This window comes from Pteropus medius, unplaced genomic scaffold (genome assembly GCF_902729225.1).
Source record: "Pteropus medius unplaced genomic scaffold, Ma_sr-lr_union100, whole genome shotgun sequence".
NCBI classification, from domain to species: domain Eukaryota; kingdom Metazoa; phylum Chordata; class Mammalia; order Chiroptera; family Pteropodidae; genus Pteropus; species Pteropus medius.
The window spans coordinates 601,618-623,261 of record NW_024341754.1 but is presented as its reverse complement, the minus strand read 5'-3'; the positions used below and the strand labels follow the sequence as shown (position 1 = coordinate 623,261).

Genomic DNA, 21,644 nt, shown 5'->3' with positions numbered 1-21,644 from the left:
GGGCGGGGCCACACTCGAGGCGGGAATGGTAGGCCACGCCCCTCGGCGGGCGCGCGCCTTTAGACGCCAACGGCTGTAGACCCAGGATTTTGGAGTCTTCGCTGAGAAAGGGAGCGATCTCAGGAAAGCTTCTTTGCTATTTCTACTGAGTGCCTACCCCTTGCTGAGGGCAAACATTGAGGAAATGGTAACGTTTGCCAACTTTTATTGAGGGCCTACGATGAGTCAGGCACTATACCGAGCGTTTTGCTTGCCTTGCTTCGCCTCTTTTAGTTCTTACAGAGTCCTACCTGGAAGTCACTATCTTACCCAGTTTACAGAGGGGAAAACTAAGACGCAAGGAGGTTAAATGACTTGTTCAGGTACGGGGCTGGCAGAGGCAAAACCTGACCCAGTGGCCGTCTGAACTCTCCTAGACCTGCTGCTCACACCCGCCTCCCTGGGCTTCCTCTTGAATTTATTTCCTCTTCCTGGCTCTTCTGCCCTCGTTTATTTCTCATCTTTCATTCACCTCTCTTCACTTCCTCTCACCCCGCACATGGACATTTATTGTTTGCTTAAATCTGGAGCTGGGAGTCCCAAAGCTTTTGGTAACTCCGAGGCTTTTAGTAACTCCGTGCTGTCAAGGTTCTTTGCACTTCCCTGCATTCTCATGGTCACAAGTTAGCTTCAGAAGTCCAAGAAGTACATCCTTTCAGCGCATCCCAAGCAGGAAGGAAGGGCAAGAGCCTTCTTCCTATAACAGTACAGAAAGAAAACCTTTCCCAGAAGCATCCAGAAGACTTTCCCATAAGTCTCATTGGCCAGATTAAGTCACCTGCCCACCCCTAGACCAAAGAGCTAGATGTGGTCCATTTGACCCCTCAGGTCCACATTCTGCTCTTCGACACCCTTTGTAGTCAGTAAGGACTACCTGTGAGGACTTAAGGGCTCCCATACTCCCTGACTGGTTTCAGCCAAAGGAGGTTGGAGGGAGAGAAAGGGACAATGATGGGAGGAGGGGGACAATTCCCTTGACTTCCTCCATGGGCTTGACCTCAGGTTGGCTATGGACTTTTACCAAAGGTTATTGTTCCTCTAAAGAGGTCCCCCCACCTCTTAAGACCTCTCTGTCTTAAACCCCATCCCCAACCTCTTTTCAAAGTTAAATGGAATCTAGTCATTAGATGAATTATTTTGAAAATAATAATCGATGCTAAGTAAGTTGCACCAAGGTTATCTCTTGCATCAGAAAATAAGCTGATAGCCTAGGGTGGTAGGGTGGTAGAGAAGGAATCTCAGGCTAGGTGTGCTGGGTGGTAGGGAGTTTAACCTTTTCTTTTAGTACCAACTAGAGAATTATTCAAGCAATACATAAAGGAATAGTGATTTGGTGCAGAATTTTTATGTCCCTGGTCATCTCGTCAGCTGCCACCTTTCATGTTTAATATTAAAGTGCTGTCATTTTTCTAAGGCTTTTAAAAATCATTTATGCTTCCTCAGCTCTGTAGCGCAGCATCATTAAGTATCAGGCATAATGTCCCTAACAAATTGCACTTGGAAAAAAATAGCAAGTGTGTTTTGGTGACTCAGAGCTTATCAGGAATCTACTGAAATATCATGTCTCATATTTGTCAAGTTTTCTAATATGGTACTACAAAGCTTTGGCTAAGCAGCCCTAAAGTACTTGGGGAATGAGGAGACAAAGGGTGCCTTGGCTTTTCTTCAGGTAGGAGGATAGAGGGGAAAGCCAGGTAGGAGGATAGAGGAGAGAGCCAGGGGAAAGCCTTGCATTGGATCAACCTTCGCATGCAAGTATCTGTTCCATCTCTATGTGACAAACTGCGTAACCTTGGGCTTCAGGTTCCTCATCTGTCAAAATAGGAAATAACATATTTTTAGCTCTTCCAATCTCATAGTGTTGATGTAATGATCAAATGAGATAATGGCTGAGAAATTACTTTAGAAAGACTATCAAAGTGAGGTGTTTTAAGGTTGACCTGGATTAAGCACTTATTAAGTGCCTTGGGAGAGACACAAAGATAAATATGACCCAGTCCCAGACCTGAAAAAGTTCATAATCTAGTTGAGAAGATAAGACATGCACATGAAAAGCAAATAATAGAAAGCAGCAAAAAGATGTCAAAAGAGCAATTTAGATAATAAATACTAGAGAACCTCAAAGAAGGTACAGAATTCTTTCTGCAGAAATGGATAGGAAAAACTATGAAATAAATCTTACCTTAGCTGGGCCTGAAAGGAGAGAAAATTTTGATTATTTAGAATGGAGGAAACATACCAGCAAGTGGAGGTAGAGAAAGGAATTCCAAACTGCATTCTGGGTCCAAGAGGAGACTGGAAAAGCTGAAGTGATAGACTTCTTTGGCCAGTTCTACATAAGACTAGAAGGTTGAGCTGATAGACCATACCGGCAGTTACAACTCCAGCAAAATACTGAAAAATGATCTTACAATCAGACATTGGTGTCCTGGAGCAAGAATTGCAAAACAGGCCCGAGAATTCATTCTCTTTCCATTCCTACCTCCCCGCAACTTTTTGTTCTCAAATTTTAAAATACAGCTTTATTGAGATATTTTGGCATACAATATCTACTTCATTTATTTATTTATTTATTTATTTACTTACTTACTTATTTATTTACTTATTTATTTATTTATTTATTTATTTATTTATTTATTTATTTATTTATTATTTTTTACGCCTACAGCACCTAATCTTCCTTGGTGGTCTCCCATCTAAGTACCAATCAGGCCCGACCCTGCTTAGCTTATGAGGTCAGACAGGATCAGGCTTATTCAGGGTGCATGGCTGTAGATGCCATACATTATTTATAGTGTACAGTTTATTAAGTTTTGACATAACTATATATCTGTTAAACCATCACCACAATCAAAATAGTGAACATATGCATCATCCCCTAAATGTTTACTTTGCCCCATTATAATTTCTCTCCGGCCTGTCCCAACCACTGATCTGCTTTCTGTCACTACAGATTTGCACTTTCTAGAATTTTCTGTAAATGGAATCGGATAAAGATGTACTCTTTTTTGGCTTTTTTCACTCAACATAATTAATTTTGAGATTCATATATGTTGTTGCTCACGCCAATAACTAATTTTTTTAATTAGTCTTTTTATTGCTGAGAAGTAGGGAATCCTCTTTAAAACCTTAATTTGTCTGGGTTTATATTTAAGGAGATGCTTCCTTAATGACCCCAAGTTCCCTGTTTCAGTGCTTGGAATACAGGGGTATGTATTTGCTGAAAGAATGAATTTCTGACCACCTCCGCAGTGCTAATACCTTATATAGTTTTGTCTGTTCGGTGGAATGCTTATCCTTTGTAGCCTTGTCTCTTCGTCAGTGTTCATCTCACCTGTTCTGTCATATGCAAAATACAATCACTCACTTCTTAAATGTTCTTTAATGATAAATCCAAGAACATGGTCAAGTATTCTTGAGCTAGACTCTGGTGGAGGGGTCGGGGAGGGGTATAGAAAGATTAAATTAGGCATAACTCCTAACCACTATCTAGCTCTACCTTCTTGAAGACATTGCTCTCGATCAAATATTTTTTAAATATCCATGTATATGTTTTAACTTGATAAATGTAAATGGGAGTCTTGAGAAAAAGTCTACTTAATCTTTCAAACTTGGACATTCCTTTGCTGCATTGTTTAGAGTCACAGAGAAGAATGGAGATTTGCTGAGAACATTCCAGGGACTCTGCCTCCCACACTCTAGCCAGAAGACAAAATGATGCTCCAAAGATAGAAATTTCAAGTGAGTATTTAGTCTTTTATATATCAAACTAATGGAAACTTGTGAGTAAAATATGTTCTCACACTGAAAATTTGGGCTTAAATAACCAGTTTTTAAGGTGGGACGTTAAAATAGCCATTGGACTGTGGAATCACACTTAATTGTGTGATTATTTAGAAAAAAAAAAAAGCCATACCACTTTGAAAGTATTGAAGACAAGTAGCAGGAATATATTATGGTATTTTGGACCCAGAAACTAGTTTCAGGAATAAAAATTTTACAGACAGCCAAGAGATTTTAGAACTATTTTCAAGGGTGTTTACTGGAAAATGAAGGTATTCAGAACCATGACTATTGATGATTAAGCTAGAAAATTTCATGCCCATTGTAAGTACATGATTTAAGGAGAAAACAAGTAGATAAAAATATGTAATCAACCTATGACATCAAATAAAAATTTTAGAACAAATGTTCATAATGTGCCATTTTTGCAATTGCTTACCCCTTCTAAGGGGATTTCAAATCTAGCCCTTTGTGGCTTCAAGGGTTGCTTGTCTGTTCATAGAAACTTTTGTTGTACAATCTGGAATGAGCTTGATTTTACTCTGAGACACTATTGTGAACTAGGATATAAACAAGGCTCAATAGGAAATTTTAGATCTTAAAGAAAAGCTGAGAAATTTGGCTCAAAAAATGGAACAGATTGAAACAATTTTTACCAAAGGAATATGAGACAGTAAAGGAAATTGATTCAGAAGAAGACGACTAGTATCATTTTGAAAAGCTAGCTATGAAGCACAAGGTGTGCAGTGCTTGTTATAACGATTGAGTGTGCTGCTGTAATGCGAAAACATGTGCCAGGCTAATAAAAGTAGTTCCCTGGATTTTAAAATGATAGTGACACTGTCTTATACTGAGTTGCATGTGAAAGAGATTTTCTCCTTAAAAATTGTACCAAAACCAGTGGGAGAAACAAACCAACCAACCAAAGGGCGTTAGGAGTTTCATGCTTGGGAATAATGTACATTGTAAGTTTTGAAATGGCTCCTAGGATTAAAGTGTTGAGGCAAAAAAAAAAAAGAAGAAGAAGAAGAAGAATCAAAACATTAAGAAGTTAGAAATTTAGTATACTTTCTAGATGCCATTTACCGAAAAGAAATTTTGCTAAACTAATTTACAGTATGCAACCATGGTAGCTAAGTAGATTAAGTATTACATCCAGGTTTCCCATGCCTGGATTGCCTTATAATGCAACAGATAATTCTGGAATGGATACTTTTCTTGAGCAACTAACTTATTGGTACCTTTAAATGATTGATAATGAGAGGCTGTATGGATGAGGAGCCCATTAGGATCATACAGATCAGGGGTTACTTACTCAGATGTCTGCAGGAGCCAGGCAGATAAGCAATACGCGAAGGGCACAGAGGAAAGAATGGTAGGGATTGTGACAAACTAAGGAAGGAATACACTGAATAAAGGAGCAGCCACCACTCAGTTCCAACCAATTGCTGCCTTGTGGGCATGGAAGCCCGGGGTGACAGATCTTCTAATTATTCAGAAAAATCTTAGAAACCCAGTTCTTTGTATACAATATCCAGATTTTTATGTGAAATATCCTAAACTGTCAATGTTGGCAACCAGTTATTTGTAACAGTTTATTATTCTTACAGAGGAAGTAACAGGAATTGTATAAAAAATAGAAAGTATTTCAATTTATACAAAAATAGAAGGCCAACAACAAAAAGCATATTTTCACCAGAGAGTACCACTATTAACACCTCAGTGCATATCCTTTCAGATCTTTTTTCATAAATATATAGACATTTTAAAAACAAAATATGATTACCCTGTATATATGGTTTTGGAACTGGCATTTTGTTAAAGATTTTGACCTTTCCATTTTAACAAATTTGTACCTCATCTAATCCCATATTAAAAATTTTCTAATTGACCCGTTATCTTTTATAGCAACTTTTTTAAACCAATAGGGAATCAAAGACCATGTATTATATTGTTAATATATACCTTAAGTTTCTTTAATCTAACGGTTTTGCCTATTTAAAAAAAAATCACACTGACTTGCTCAGAGCTGGCCAGTTGCCCTGCAGAATCTCACCTCCTTGATTTGTCCAGTCGTTTCCTCCTAGTGTCCTTTAGTTTATTTCTCTATCCCCAGTATTTCCTGTAATTATATCTAATATTTCTTTTTGGGGTGGGGAAGCAGCTAGAATATTTGCTAGGTTGGGTTGAGTTATGTAATTGCCTTATACCAGAATTGGTCTATTGGTTAGTGAATGATACTAAGACCCATTCTAGGAAATAGGTGATGACAGTCTAATACAGTTAGTTACATTTCTGCCCTCAAGATTGTCAGCTGTGTTACTTGGCACTATATGAATGTCCACTTGTCTACTAACCATTTCACCTATGGATTTTAACACCAATTAATAATCTTTGCAAGAATAAATAATTTTATTAAAGTTTGTAAAACGTTGTTTTTCAAATTCTATCATTCTTTCTGTATTTATTAGCTGGTGTTTTTCCCTCCTCAACTAGTGTTCAAATTGATATTATAAAAAAATAATTGCCACTGGGCCAAACTCAATGCATTGAGGGATGAGGCAGGATTTAGCCTTTGGGCCTTGACTTTCTGATCTACAATCTAAGCCAAACAGTCTCACCCATCATCTGTACCTTGCAGCATTAAGTTTTCTGTTTGTAACACTCAATTACTTTGCACTTGTTGACATGTTGCTTGCAATCTTCTCAAGGCATTTTATGTATTTGTCTCTCTGGCTAGACTGTGACCTCCTCAGGGGCAGGGACTTTCCTGCCATATATTTCTTTTGCTTCTAATGTGCTTTTCAAGATACTTTGGCTACTGCTAATGCTAATTAACAAAAAAAGCGCTAGTAAGAACTAAATGTTTTCATTATTGTTTTTTTTTGTGTTCCCTGGCTTTCCCACTAAAACTTTCCCTAAATATCTGTCATAATGAAGTGCTTATCTCATTTATAGTTTACTTGCGCCCTGGGAGTCCCAGTGATGAGGTGGGAGGGAAGAGGGAAAATAAGCTCTTAACTGGTCTTCAAGAATTAGAAGTCATTTTCTAGCTGTGTGACCTTGGGTAAGTCCCTTCAACATTCTTTTTTCATTCAGTAAAATAGGTGACTGGGTTGTCTCTAAAATCATACTCCACTTGGCTCTAAGTGTCCTGGATACAAGCCTAACCAGAACATTTTAATATATTCCTTTTAACCCATTTCTCCCTGTTTAGATAGCACCTTGGTTCTCTTCACATAGGTCAGCAGTATCCTTTAATTTTTTTTTTATTTATTATTATTTATGCCTACAGCACCTGGTCTTCCTAAGTGGTCTCCCATTCAAGTACTAACCAGGCCCGACCCTGCTTAGCTTCCGAAATCAGACATCAGGCTTGTTCAGGGTGGCATGGCCGTAGACCATGGACTGTGGTTCCACTGGGGCGCGAACCCAGGACCTGTGTGTAAAGTAGACGTGCTAACCGCTACACTATGGAACCACGTCCAACAGTATCCTTTCTCTGCTTAGGTGACAATACTCACAGTGGACAGAATTTGCCTCTGATGACTCTCCTATCATCACAGTTAGATTGGTCTAATCTACACATCCCAGTAACAAATTTGCTCATATTTCCAAGGTCAATCTTTAGTCCTTTACAACTAGAGTGAAATGTGGCTATTCCAAGAGCCCTATGCAAGCAATTGTCACAGCAGAGGCCCAGTCTTAGGTCTTCCTTGCTGCAAGGGAGGAGAGCATGGAGAGAGCTTTGATTGGTTGGACCCTTGTCCTTGTTGTGGAGCCTCACCATTAGGGCTCTGAATGACCCCAGGCCAGCTGAGGTATGGATCTAAAAATATAAACGAAATAAAAAATGTTTTATTTTACCTTGTTTTTTCCAATCCTTTTATCTGAGTCCTAGTAGTCTCCTTCCCCCCTTGTATTCCCTTCTGTGTAGGTACAATCTCAAGGACTTCATCCAACTGGCTTTATGTGCCTGGAATTAGCTCTTTCTCTACCTCCTCCTTGGCTGAGGACAGTCTCCAGGTTCATTATAAACAGGCTCTTACCATTTCCCTGGCCTTGACAACTCCAGATGGTGAAGGGGAAAACAGATTCCTAAGAAAGCAGAGAGAGAACCGCCACCAGCCTCATTCTTGATAAACCATATTCAGGCCTGTTAGCAAACAGGACTAGGCATAGCAAATAGCATCTTCTGTGAAAGCTTGACCCATTCATTCTATGACTATAATCTGAAGAGAAACAAAATGGATCCAGAATTCTTCCATTTTCTCCCTTACCCCATTTTCAGGCCTAGTGGCTGTTGATGGAAATCAGGTGGCGAGTTGCCAAGCATGGTCTACCTGTTACTGTATCCTTGGCAGCACCCTATGAATCTTTCACTATCGACTGTAAATATTAAATAGAATAAGGATGAGTAATCTCCCAGTGAATAAGAGGAAGGGGAACTCTTGCGATTCAGGGTACACTTGGGAGCCTGTCAGTGATGATATGGGGTGATGGGCTGCTATTCTGCCATGGCCTGCCTTCCTTGGGCTTGTCCTCATCAGATGTTAGTAATGTTTTTCCTCAGAAAGGAGAGAATAGCCCCACTGGCAAGAACAGTCTTGGGGGACAGGTGAGCATAGACTTAGGAAGGAATCAGCATTTAGCAGCAGATGGTAGTCAAAATCAGAGTAAGAAACAAAGGGTCAGAATTACAGAGTGGACAAGACCCCCAAGGGTAACCAAAGGGATAGATGTAAAGCTATATACATGCTTCTCTGGATTTCCCGGGCCTGGAGCACCCTGGTGAGAAAATTTCCCAGTCACGGAGTCTTTGTATTCACTTATTTAATAATAATAGTTCAGAAGTAATCCTAGCTGTAGAACAAGTAATCTAGCATCAGAAGATTTATTCCTCCAAAAAAGTGCATTCCGCACTCTGGCGGTCAGTGGTATGAATCCACACTCTTACTCTCACTCATAATCTCACTCAAAGTCTTCTTCTATGCAATTCCCAGGTTGGCTGGCATAGTTATCTTAGAAGAACCCCTAAATGTGGAATTTCTGTTCTCAAGAGTCGTCATTTCCAGTATGAAACTCTATGTGACAGAGAATGAAGACTAAAGATGCAAGATTATCTGATCAATTTGCCTAAAACCAATTTACCCAGAGGTAGTTGGTCTAAAATATTTATCAAATCTGCAGCATTTTCAAAAGGATTTAGCAGATTCACCCTTTCACATTTTATTGTTGTCTGTATAATCTTGAATTGTTAGTCAACGGAATATGCCACATACCTGTTCATTTGTTTAGAATATATTGGCATTTTAACAGCAGGAATGTAGAAGTTAGACCAAAGTATAAAATCATATTGAACTTTGTTACGTTTTTTTCAAGGCATCTAATTTGTAAAAGAATATTGGATTAAGAAACACAAAAAATGATACGCAAAATGTCTGTACCAATTATATTTATTGCTAGAAACTTTAAGCTCTTTAAAGAAGTGTTTGAAAAGTAGATAACATAGAAAGATATCCATAAAGGTAGAAAGCAATCTCATCATTTACAAAGTGCTGCAAATTTGATAAATTTGTTGCTGATAATAACTCAGAAGTATTCTTGGATGGATATAAATCCTTGAAATACCGAAAGCATAACAAAAAAAAGAATAGAATACCTAAATGGCTAAAAAAAAAAATACCCAAAAGGGATCTGAGCTTTTGGCAAAATGGTCATTAGGTAGAAGGAACTTTAAGCACACAAGTTTTCAGTTTTCAGCTAAGAGATCTATCTTTAGGTGAACCAATTTCAGCCAAATTGAATAGAAGAACCAAGTTAAAGTTTTTTGCCCCTCTGGTGCTCCAAAACCTCAGAGTTTGGAAGTTGCAGTGGATGTAATCCTGGATCTCTCTGAGAGGTGGCAGATCTGGAATGGTGAGCTACTGCTAGGGAACCAACTGTAAGAATGACCTGAGAAGAGAATATGCGTGTATGTGTGTATGAATGTGCCCATGGGTGCATATATTGGGCTGGAGGGCTCAGTGCATTTACACCTGGGAGTGTGCAGGGAGTATGGATAGCCTGAAGCTTCCTATACGTCTCCCCCAGAAATTCCACACCCAGAGACCCACTCATTACCTCCTCCCCCAGCTAAGAAGAGGAAACAAGTACAGGCACCCAGCTAGTCTCCCCAGACCCACGTTGAGTCCCTGAGAAACAGGCAGTACAGGCAGCAGGCCCACCCAGAGTTGGTCTCCATTCTCAGCAGAGGGGTGAGAAGCTCTCCCAGTCTTTAGAGAGAAGGTGGCCAAGAAATAACTCATTAATAAGGTCTACCTCTTCATCCAGATACAGAAATAAGATACTATGGTGTGGTAAGAACTTGACTGACCCCATATGTGACCCCATGAGTGGGGTACAAGAGTCAGGAGCTTCCATGATGTCCTCTCTTCCTATAGTCCAGAACCAGAACATTGCTGGACTTCCACACAAATGTATACTGGAGATGCAAACTAGGCTCAGACCTTTAGAGTATATTAGAACCCACCTGTGTGTGACTGAGTATAGGCCACAACACAGGTTACACATGTGAAAAGAAGGCCACAGTCCTTTTGGAATGTCATGATCTTTAGGTCTCTGGCCCTTTCCCAGAGGACTCTTCTGCTAGGCCTGCAGAGTACATTCTTTGCCTTAGCTGGCCTCAGAGGGGCCCACTGGCCAGAGGAATTTGTCAACAGTGGTGACTACAGCTCAGATATAGTTGGCAGGGGGCTGTCGAGCATTGAGCCGCTGCATGTGACAGCCATGGCAGAGCAAGTGCCCGTCCAGAGGGAAGCAGCAGCAGCCTTCCTCATCACTCAGCTGCATCCGGCAATCCTACGGAATAAGAACATCAAGTTCACCTCAGCCCAGGCACATCAGAGATCTTGGGAGTCTGCCCTGCTCAATATGAGACTTCTAACTACTGGAAGAAAGGGGTTAGAAGGGATGGACTCCCAGAAGAGAAACCTGAGAAAATATCTCAGTTGGACACCAGGTGTCGCTGCTACAGCAGAAATAATGAGAGGCTCCCATTTCCAGTGGATATCAGAAGGCCTTTTAGTTTTAGGAATCTTGACTCCAGGAAGCCAGATTCAGAAATGACTAAACAAGCAGGACCAGAGAGAGTGGCTGGAGGATAGGTCAGGGCACCTTACTGTTGCTCCATGCCCCATACTTCTATAGACTCCTGCAGTTCTAGGACTCCTCTGACCCCGTTACAATTCTCCAGGAGCCCTGGCCCACAACACTCACCTCACAGTGGTAGCACTCAAAGTGATAATCTCGGTCCATAGATATCACCCTCACAATGTCCTCACAGCCCTGAAATAATGCAGACCCCCGTGGGGATGAAAGCAGCATGACAAACCCAACTCCACCCTCCTCTTTATAGGCTCCCCTCCCACCCCAATAGGAAGATTATACAAAGGCTTTCAAAGCCTCTCTGCAAATATCTGCAGGTTTCAAATGTCCTTTATAAATTCTACTGGAACTTCCCCCTCCCCTTCCTAGACTCCAGGGGCTCTGACCTTACCTACCTGGCCCAGCTGTGGGGAAGCAGAGGGAAGGGAAAGGGGCAGGCAGCATACATAAAGTAGGCTAAACTGGGGACAAGGAGATCCAATAGAGTCTAGTTCCTCATTGGCTTTTGGCTTTTCTCCCTAGACACACCCTCAGCACACACAGCATAAATCATTTCTGACCCCTTCCTGTCACCCCTGAGGATTCTTTCCACCTTTTTTCAACCCCTATATCTGGGATCTGGTGACCCTAACTTCAAAGAAGTTCTCCTCCTCTGGAATAGGAGAGAAAAGATGGAGCCTGGGCCCAGTGAGGCTGTCAGACATGTCCAGGGCCGGAAGTTAGGGTCAGGGTGGTGACCCTGAGAACAGAGTCACACGGGAATCTTCACAGAGTACATTCCTCAGCACTATCGCCTCCCAAGGGAGGCCAGGCAGCATGTCCCCATCCCTTCCCTAGAGGCAGCAGCACTGGCTGCCTTGCAGAAGAACCAAACATACTGACCTCTGAGGGGAGGATAGGTTGGCCACAGGCTGCACACTTAGGAGCATAATTTCTGAAAGAGAGACGACAGAAATTATTTGAGGTTGGGAAATCCCTGAGCCCAGTTCTATACCACACCCCAAGGGGTGAACTCACTTGTGGTAATCGGTGACACAGTACACCTGGTTGGAGAAGTCGACTGTGAAGGGGATGCCATCCAGGCACTTGTTGCACACGATGCATCGGAAGCAGCCTGGGTGATAGGACTTCCCCATTGCCTGTAGGATCTGGCTCATGGAGTGGGAGGAGAATCAGGTCTCATCTAATCCTGGCTCTCCAGCTACACACGATGTTCCCTGCTGCTCGAACTCATCCAACCCCCTGCTATCCTCCCAGAACAATGCTGGGGATTCTGAGGGGACCAGGGAGTCTTAAAATGGAGGCAGAAACCCTGAATAAAGGTCTTAGAGAGTATCCAGGCTAGTAGTTCTCAGCCCTGGCTGCATAACAGAATCATCTAGGGAGATTTTAAAGCCTATCAAAGCCTGGGTACCACCTCAGAAGTATCCATCACAGTCTCCAGTGATGACCCAGCACTGGTGTTTTTCTTTACTTCTCAGGTGATCTGGGCTGCCAGGACTGAGAACCACTAATATAAACCAATCCCTCTTTCTTACAGAAAACTGAGTTCCAGCTGATCCTAGCCAGCAGCAAAAAGGGGATTAAGACCTAGAACCCCACATTCCTAGCTCAAGTGGAGGACCAGGCTGTGTGTGAAGAATCAGGGAGGATCACAGAAGGCTAGGGATGGCAGGATTAGGAGTCAGGACTTTATCCCAGAGGCAGAGGGAGTCCAATGTAAACAGCTGTTCTGGGAGGAATGGGATGAAAGTGATTCATCTGTTGACAGGTGTCCTCCCCCCACCTTTTTTCAGTACCCATTTAGCCCCTGATTCCACCCCTCAGCCCCTCAGTGTCACAGAGTCACCGCTGAAGACATTTTGCTTACCTTCTCCAAAATCAAGTGACCACAGACACAGCATTTCTCAGCTGCCTCCTGAAACCCTGAAAACTAGGGACCAAGGGAGGATGTTACAAGCTGAGAATGACCTGATGGTCGGAACCCCAATGAGCCACCAAGAAGGGGGTCCCAGTGTGGGAGCCAATTTCAAGCCCAAGGGACCCCTTTCACTCACCAGATAATCTTCCTCACAGTACACAGAGCCATTGACGCTGTAGAAAGCCTTGCAACGCAAAGTTCGCCCTAGAAGCAGCAGAGAAGGGGCTGGAGCCTATCCCAGGGTTCAGGAACAGGGCTTCCCCACTCAAGGGCCCATGCTCTCCAATGTTACGTGGTATATTTAAATCTGGACTTTAGTGCTTATTCTCTTAACTGCTGTCTGTCCTTGTTACCCACACAAAAATCCCATCTGATGCAATTCTATTTTGCCTTAGTCTCATTTCTGCCAACTTTCCCTCTCCTCTGCTCACTGTTCCTCCAGCTCCTGCCTCAACAGTTTTCTATAACCCTGCCCTAAATGAGTACCTTCTCCAGTGCCTAATACACGGGGAGCCACCTAGGAAAGCAAAGCTAATCTGAAGGTATATGGTAAAGGAGCTCTGAACAAGGTGCTGTACAATGTGTATAGAGATGATCACATTGGCACAGGCCTTGCCCTCTGGGACCTTTCAACTTAAAAGCCTCTTTGCTTTCCTGTTCTCCTGGCCCTATCTCCCTCCAGGAATAGGCTCTACGGAGGTCAGGACCTATTGGAGTTACTGCTGGGGACAAAGTGCTTTGTTTGGGAGCAAAGTCAGTCTGGGCTGCTTTCCCAAGCTTAGAGGGACTCAGAGTCTCTGGGATCAGAGGCCGCCCAGAATCTTCTGTGGGCAGACAAGGCAGGACCATTTTCCATGTAACCAACACCCAGGAACTGCTCTAGGGTATCTAAATTGTCAGGGATGGGGGAGGACAAAGACCAGGGCAAAGAATGGGCAAGTTTCCCACCTCTGCCCTCTTCTCATCAAAATCTCCACTTCCAGCTCTGCCCAGTGATTTAGGAAGCTGCTTAGAAACTTATGAGATGCAGGGGAGTACAGAGGGAAAGATATACCTGGAAGGGTCCCTATAAACAGGACAGACAGATAGATGAACCTAAAGAGAACCACCAGAGGCTGCGGGGTGAGAGAAAAGCTGAGTGCTGGAGTCAGACAGGCAGAGATAGGAGATTAAAGGTTTAGCAAAGGAATCAGAGTGGGGAAGAAGTGGGGAGGGCTGGGAGTTAAGGCCTTTGGGAGCAGGTTCCCCCTCCCCCACTCCCAGGGCCTCAGGCCTCCTGAGCTAACAGTGGGCATTCCTGGAGTGTGATGTCATCAGCCTGGCATGGCCCGGTGGCTTGCACTCTAGCGAGGTGGCTGAACTCTGACCAGCCAAGAGAAAACCCCCCTCCTCCCCACAGACCCCCACTCTCTAGCCCACCCCACCTTCCCACATTCCAGTCTTTCACTGTAAACGCCCCAGGCAACTCGGCTGCCCAAGACCAAACCCCACCAAGGAGAGGCTGGAGGGCCGGGCTGGAGTCCAGGCTGGGCAAGCAGAGAGGCAGAAGAAAGAGGGAGGAACACAGGGGAGGGAAGAGGCTGAACTGAGGGAAGACCCAACATGGGGGCAGGAGAGCCAGGTAGATCATAGAGAAGGGAAGCAAGAGAGAAGGTGAGGCAGCAGTGGATGTCCAGACACATGGTGATGACAGCTACTCTGTGAGCAATGAAGAGGCACAAGCTCTGTTCCTGTTTCCCTAGGCACTTGTAAGTGTATATGTGTATGTGCAGTGCTTGAGGCCTCCAGCCCTGGTCCAGATCTGGGGGCAGCACTCACCACAGGAGCAGCAAACAAAGCACTGGGTGTGGTAGAGGCTGTCCAGGGCCTGGCAGGCATTGCTTTGCCCATAGATGCCTTTGTTGCACTTGATACAGGTACCTGAGGGGAGAAAAGATATTGTCAGTATCACACCCCACTCCCCCAACTCAAAACCAGGGATTCCCAGTCTTTCCTTTGTCAGAGGACCACCAGTCAGAGCCTCCCTTTGATGTGCTCCCTTCTGGGAAAAGAGGATAATGAGAAATGAGATGCAGTAAGCAAGGTCTTGGCTGAGTAAATCTATTCTTGTTTATTGATTAACCTACAGATAATTTCTGAGCATCTGTTTTGGACCTAGCAAAAATATTGTGCCCAATACTGTGGAAAAACTTAAGAAAAGTCAAAGATACAGTCCCTAGCCTTCAAATGCTTACTTTCTGTTGGGGAAAAAAAGACTAAACAGGCAAAGTGTGATTCCTGTTGCGCTGCGTGGCACAAATAGAGGTACCAGTCCATATGGGCCTAGCATCAGGCTCATAAAAACTCACTAGAGAAAGCAGGCCAGGGCCAGAAAGTCTCTTTGGGAACCATTTCTCCCTCTGCAAAATGAGCTGCTATTCAGCTACAGAATAACTTCTCACTGCTCCACAACTCCAGGCTCCCAAAGATAGAAAGAGGATCTGGCTCAGCAGTGGGCCGTGTAAAGAGGCGACCATGTGAGCATGACTCCTGTGGGGAGGTGGCTGCTGAGAATGCAGGGTGTGTTCCCAGGAGGGTTGCATAGGAAGAGGGGGAAGGGTGGCAGAACCCCTAATATCTCCCTGTCATCTTCTATCATGGAAAGGACAGAGCTGAACTGCTTTTCCCCAACATCCTGCTTAAAATACATACGCCTGGCTCTGGCACACACCTTTCCTGGGTGTGTTCTTCCCTCCTTCCACTCCCCAATTCCAGGCCCATGAGTGAAGGTGAGGGCCTGTCTTTGGGGAGCAGATCCCAACGGGCCTGCCTCACCCCACCCCACCTCTCCCTCACACTGCCACACTCCTTGCCTGTTAGGGCCCATCCCAGTCTTTGCCCAAGGGCTTGGGAGCCCATGCAGCAGCTGCAGCAATTGATGGGCCCAGGCCTGTCCTGCTCCCACCCTCTGGCAGCTGGGTAAGGTTGTAACCAAGGAAGAGGGCCCCTACTAGGGGCAGGAGTAGAAGGGTACAGTTAGGCTGGCAGTTCTATCAGAGGAGGCAACCTGACCCCCAGGGAGAAGAGACCCCCCCACCTCTGAGGTCAAAATGTGGCCTCCCCATGAGAGTGGAGATCTGCCCCAAGCTCGCCATGCCAAGGAGCCCTATCAGAGCTATTTCTTTGGAAAGCTTTGAACATTATGGGAAGATAAGATTAAACTGCTCAGGCATGTCTGCCTCACCTCCTCCAACCCAGGATATCCACACCTAGGTTCTTCCTGCCATTTTATTGCACTGTCTCTGAGCTCTTTTTTCATTTTGGTACTGATAGCTGAGCCAAAGAGACTTCTTTCTACCCAACAGCCATTTCTCCTGGGCTTCAGAAGGAAATTACAAAACAGATCCTGTTACTTAGTCTCCCTTGACCAAAGCATCATCTGCTCTGGGCTTTCCTCTCTTAAGGATAGATGGGAAAGGATGGGGGGATTGCATTAAACCAGGCTGCCTTTCCAGCCTGCAGCCCTAACTCTGTACCTGCTTCCTAACCTTCTCTCCCTGGTAGGGTTTTCCTCCCTATTCACATTTCTAGCCATAGAATTCTAGAGCATGGGGTACAGGGCAGGAATATGGATGGTGAGAAAGGTGAGGAGATGCTTGGAAAAGTGAAGAGGTCCATAGCCCTGAGAGTGGGACCCTCCACCTCTTTCTGTTCTTTCTATCACAATCAGATTAGTATTTCTTTACAGAGTGAAGTAGTGCCTGTGGGTCTTAGCTAAAAAATATTTCAAGGCCTAGCTACCCCAATAGCAGAGCCATAATCAATCAATACTTCTTGAAGGTAATGGCTTGTGGGAGTGAGACAATGACCAGGTGTCCTTGACAGCAGCAAAAAAAGAGACTACGTCTAGCCTGAATTTTGGGCAGGTTATGGCCAGAATTGAAGGCAGTTACAAAGGGTTGTTATCCATCCAGGGGAGATGGTGTCCCAGTGGTCATGGCTTATGCTCTGACTTTCGGAAGATAGGGAAAATAGAAGCTGACACGGCCTGTCTCCACTTAAATGCCCACGCACACATCCAACCAGAAGGACTGAGGCCAGCCAGCAATAGGGTCCCTGCTTTCCGTCCCAAAGCGCTTCATTCTCACTTCTAGGCTTCATTTACCCACCTCTCGGCGTGTGTTAGGAAGCAGTGTCCTCCCCCCTTCCGCCGCACCCTACCCCTCCGCCCAGCGCCGCGCGGCCGGCCCCGCCCGCGGGCACCTGGAGCGCCGGGACAGGAGCCGGCACGCAAGCTGCCCGCCCGCCCGGATCCCCCCCGCGCATTCTCCAAATTCCTGCGGGCGGAGCCTGGGCCCGGGTGGGGGGGGGGCTGCGCACAGAAGCCTGCTGGGGCACCGCCGCCAAGGGGGGAGCAAGATGAAGGATGCTCTCACTGCCCCCAATGTCCCCTCCCTACGAGGCCTGCTACCGCGAAAACCAAGCCTCTAAACTTGGGGAACTGGGACTCGAGATAACCAGGAGGTTAGAGTTTGGCAGGAATAAGGCGCCCTTAGTCCATTTGAAACCCAGCAGAAGGGGACATTCCTCTAGCCTCTCTTCTAGCTCCGCGTCTCCAGCTCTGAAATACCGGCGCCAGCAATTTGGGCCGTCGGGGCAGTGAGGAACCAAATGCGGTGACGGGTCCCTTCCTGTCCCTAATCACTTTTCTCACTCACCGAAGTAGTCCTCTCTGGCCTCCGGCTCCCGCATCCGGGCCCGGGCGGCCTCCGGAACGAACGGACCTGGCGGTTCCTCGAGACCCGACGGCTCAATCCCCGAGGGCTCCCCGCGGGCGCAGACCTCTCGCCCACCCGTGCCCACCATCAGGCGCAGCAACGCTGTTAGCTCATCCTGGCATCGGGCGCCCGCAGCGCAGTCCCCGTAGCCGGTCACTGAGTGTCGTCCAGGTTGCGCCCCTCGTCTCTCCAAGGGCCCTGCCGCTCCCACTGCAGCCCCGGCTAGAGCTCCGGGACTGCCCAGGGCCGGGGGATACGAGTGGCGGCTTTCCTGGCAGCCGAACCCCGCGGGCCGATGAGCGCACAGTCGGTCCAGGGCAGCGTGGAGCTCCGGGTAAGCGGACGGCATCCCTCCAGGGGAATAACCCGCCGGAGCCCCGGCCAGGGGTGGGCCAAAGAGGCATGGCCCGGCGGGCAGGGGACTGCCGTGGCGCTGGTCGTAGCCCATGCTGATGCCGCTGGTACGATTGCTGCAGGGTCGGCTACCTCCGGCTCCGCCAGCCCCCGCCCCGTCCAGGAGCAGGCTGCCTCGGGGGCTGGACGGCTTGCTCGCGTCGCTGGCTGAGCTACTGGCGAAACTGGAGCGGGGGCTTAGGGCTGGGGCCGTGGTCTCCAGCCGAAAGTCGGGGGGCAGTGACTGAGGTAGAGGTAAGACCCGGGTGGGAGGCGGCCCCCCGGGAAAGGAGCCTTCGTAGCGCTGCGTCTCAAAGGAGCCGCGCGGGTTCCGCTCGGCGTCCAGGGGGCCGTGCTCCCGGGCTGGCTCCAACGGCTCATCCCCAGGTCCCCCAGTAGCTCCACGGGGTCCTGATTTCCTAGGTCCTCCCGACCCACTCAGGTGCCCCTTGCCCGGCCCGGGGGTCCCATCAGACCCAGACCGGCTAGATTCACCCTTTCTGCGGCCGAACTTAGCGCTGCCGGAGTCCGAGAGTCTTAACTTCTCCAGCAGGCGACTGGCTTTCTCCCCTAAACGCTCCATGCCCTCGGGCCTGGGGCCTCCAGCCCCCTCCCTGCCCGGCACCCTGCAGCGTCTCGGCGGCCGCTTCTCTTTGGCAGGTCTCCGGTTCCCCAGGGGGCACAAGGTAGGCACAGGGGTTTAGCGGACGGCCCGGTTACCCGGCGCCAAAAATCCCACAGCATCCCCCAGCGAGAGGGGCTGCGTCCCCCCCGCGCATCAGGAATTGGGAAGGGTTAGAAGGGCCTACAGCCGCGGCTGTCCGGTCCGCAGGTCTATCTGTTCTTGCGTTGATCAGCTCTGCTGCCCCACGCTCCCCGGGCCGGCCCCCGCCCCCTCACTCTCAAACTCAACACGGACGAGAACTTCTCTCCCAAACTTTTGTCTGCCTGGCCGGATCTACTTTCCTGGAGGGGCGGAGCGCCGAGGGCGAGAGGAACGGGGGTGTCTGCGCAGGGATCTCTGCTGAGCCGAAGGGCGCCACGGAAGCTGGTGCTAAGTTTTTGGAGGTGGAGATCCGCCGACTGAAGGGGAGAGGAGAGCAAGTTTGGGCAGCTGCTACTACATCACTCAAGAACTAGGAGAGGAAAAAGTTGTTTGTTTGTTTGTTTTGTTTTTTTGGGGGGGTGGGGACTCTTTGTTTGCAGTTGGAATGCGCGGAGGGGCACAGTGGAATGTTGCGAGCTTGTAACGAGCGACGTGAGGCATGGTCTGCGCAAACACCGTGATTTTGTTCCTAGTGTGGGGACTGTGGGGGAGATGGAGAGAGACTGATGCAGAATTAGTGAGACGGGGAGAAAGAAGAAAGGTGGAGAGAGAGGTTCAGAGACGCATACGTAAAAAGTCCAGAAAGGCGAAAAAGTCTGTTTGGAGGTGGTGGAAGACAGGTAGTGAAAGGAAACGGAAAACCGGTGCAAAGAGGATCGAGGGTGGTGCGGGGACCGAAGAAGGATGAATAGACAAAGAAAAAGAAAAATTTGTTCGAGTCTAGAGAGAATGAGAGATAAAGAGATAAATAAGACGCCACTTTCTTAACTCAAAGCTCTGTTTAGGGAGGGAAGGCACTAGCGTCTATGTAAAAAGGAAAAGGAAGGTTTGGGACTAATGTCTACCTTCGGGTTAGGACAGAGGGATAGACAGACACCCCCTGGTGTTGGGAAATGAGATTTTTAGCAAATATTTCAGGTGACTGGTTTTAGGGCCAGTGAACACCTACCCCTTGGTTGGCCCACAGGAAGATTGGTGATAAAGAGTAGGTATTAAGAGGAAGAAAAGAAATAATTGTCATTTAGAGGAGGTAGCAAGTAAAACATCAGGGTGGAAAAGGAAAAGAGGCTGATATTGGCCATACTAGAAGGATCAAGAATAAGGAAAAGAATAAGAAACCATGGCTGAAGCTGAACATACCTAATTAAATACCAGCCGACTGATTTTACCCCAGCTAGCACATCAGGGGCAAGGGACCGAGGAAGTAGAATAGAGGAGGAAAATGACTTCTTTGTATTTAGGTAGTAAATGAGTATGAAAATTATATGCAAACAAACCATGCATATTATTTTTATCTCAACATTTTGAACACCTTTTATAATCTTAGTGTAGCCTTAGGGAACAGAGAAGGAAAGGAGGTTAATATCTTTTGGGAAATTAATTTGGCACAAACTATTTGGCTGCTTTGCCCTAGCTGCATTGTTTCTCTGACCTCATCTCTCCCGGGTATTGGCCTCTCTGTTTCCCTGGTCAGGCCTACATCTTTTTTTCTGATCCAGAAGAGAGCTGACTATCAGACTGGAAGCAGGGGGGACTGAAAGCATTAGTAACAGAGGGGGAGCTATCAGATTGCATCCAGAACTTGCGGTGAGCAACATCTTCGGAATTAACCATAAGGCTCTCCCTCCTTTGCTGTCTTCTGAAGGGAAAGGAGAATGTGGATTCTTCATTCCAATTATTTACATCCAAAATATCTATACAGACTCTAATATTTGCAAGCTTTGCTTCTTTGGGATGAGGATGGGAAAGTAAATATTATGAAAAGTTGAGAAGCCATTAAAGGAGGCCCATCCAGGAGTTGGTGATGGCAGCAGTGAACACAATTGGGATCAACAACCTTGGTTTTCAGGGAATCACAAGAAGTGGACACAAGTGAAGAGGGAGAGGAGTTCACTAAGGGTGAGCTACAGTAGTGCTCGTGACCTCGGGGTAACCAGTCCGTAGCCTGAACTGGAGCCAAGAGCTCCACAGGCCCTATTTTACATCCCCAAGACTTTAATTCAGGTTTATATATACAGATGACTTCCAAATTCATATCTGGCCCAGAATTTCTTGGACTTAAAAAAAAGCTGACTACTAGCATCTCCACTTGGTTGTCTCAGAGGCATACAACACCCTAAACTGACCTCACCTTCCCTGCTTCCTGAAACTGGCTCCTCCAGCATTCTCTGAGTAAATGGCACCATTAACCACTGAGCTGCTTAAGCCAGGAACCTGAATATCAACCTTATGTCCTAGGCCCTTAACCTCAAATCTAACCAAGTCCTATCTTCCTAAATATCTTTCAAATCTTCCTTCCCTTCATCACCACTATATCTGTCAGGCCACCAACTGAACCGCTGCAAAAGTCTCGCAGAGGCTCCTCCCCAATCCGTCTCATACCCTGAGGTCAAGTGATTCTTATAAAACATAAAACTGATCATCTCATTTCCTTCCTTAAAACCTTTCAATGATTTCTCACTGCCCTTGAACTGAAGTCTACATTCTTTAAGATATTTTATAAGTTCTCTCTACCTCTCCAGCCTCTTCTCCCAGCGTTATCCCCTCCCCAAACTATTCTGCAATAGAATTGCATCTTGTCCGTGCTCTCTAGTACTTGCTGTTCTCTATGTTTGGAACACTCTTCTGGACTCCCCTTCTCTTCTGGGTAACTCCTCCCCATCTTTCAGGTATCAGTTTAAACAGGACTCTGAGAAGCTTTTACACCTAGTAAGCAATCAATGTTTGTTATATGAATGACTGGACAGAAAGCCGTTTT

General features: G+C 46.1%; 1 protein-coding gene, 2 long non-coding RNA genes and 2 pseudogenes across 4 annotated transcripts; 2 read left to right on the top strand and 3 right to left on the bottom strand.

Annotated features, from left to right (window-relative positions):
• Positions 1 to 3: 3 nt before the first annotated feature.
• On the top strand, positions 4 to 9,188 carry LOC120593803 (uncharacterized). Its single transcript, XR_005650449.1, has 3 exons — positions 4 to 187; positions 3,679 to 3,780; positions 7,118 to 9,188. It is a non-coding gene; the product is annotated as an uncharacterized LOC120593803 (long non-coding RNA).
• LOC120594195 (uncharacterized) lies at positions 2,699 to 2,816 on the bottom strand (annotated as a pseudogene).
• On the bottom strand, positions 7,109 to 7,224 carry LOC120594143 (uncharacterized; annotated as a pseudogene).
• Positions 9,189 to 9,262: 74 nt separating the features above from the next.
• On the bottom strand, positions 9,263 to 18,926 carry AJUBA (ajuba LIM protein). 2 transcript variants are annotated; one of them, XM_039851707.1, is made up of 8 exons: positions 17,608 to 18,926; positions 14,729 to 14,830; positions 13,047 to 13,114; positions 12,860 to 12,922; positions 12,007 to 12,137; positions 11,872 to 11,923; positions 11,101 to 11,169; positions 9,263 to 10,683 (listed from the first exon to the last, which is right to left on the bottom strand). In XM_039851707.1, the coding sequence occupies exons 1-8, from the start codon at positions 18,641 to 18,643 to the stop codon at positions 10,558 to 10,560; spliced, it is 1,647 nt and encodes a 548-aa protein (XP_039707641.1). In that variant the 5' UTR covers positions 18,644 to 18,926; the 3' UTR covers positions 9,263 to 10,557. The 2 variants fall into 2 exon arrangements, with proteins under 2 accessions (XP_039707641.1, XP_039707644.1); XM_039851710.1 differs by lacking the exon at positions 17,608 to 18,926 and adding an exon at positions 15,259 to 15,701.
• Positions 18,927 to 19,079: 153 nt separating this feature from the next.
• Positions 19,080 to 21,627, top strand: LOC120593805 (uncharacterized). The gene is made up of 2 exons (XR_005650453.1): positions 19,080 to 19,211; positions 20,532 to 21,627. It is a non-coding gene; the product is annotated as an uncharacterized LOC120593805 (long non-coding RNA).
• The last annotated feature ends 17 nt before the right edge of the window (positions 21,628 to 21,644 follow it).

Coding starts and splice junctions, on each gene's coding strand:
- AJUBA (XM_039851707.1), bottom strand. CDS start 18,643: ATGGAGCGTTTAGGGGAGAAAGCCAGTCGCCTGCTGGAGAAGTTAAGA. Junction 14,831..17,607: donor GGCCAGAGAGGACTACTTCG/GTGAGTGAGAAA, acceptor TTCTCCCCTCAG/GTACCTGTATCAAGTGCAAC. Junction 11,170..11,871: donor AACCTATCCTCCCCTCAGAG/GTCAGTATGTTT, acceptor GCATTATTTCAG/GGCTGTGAGGACATTGTGAG.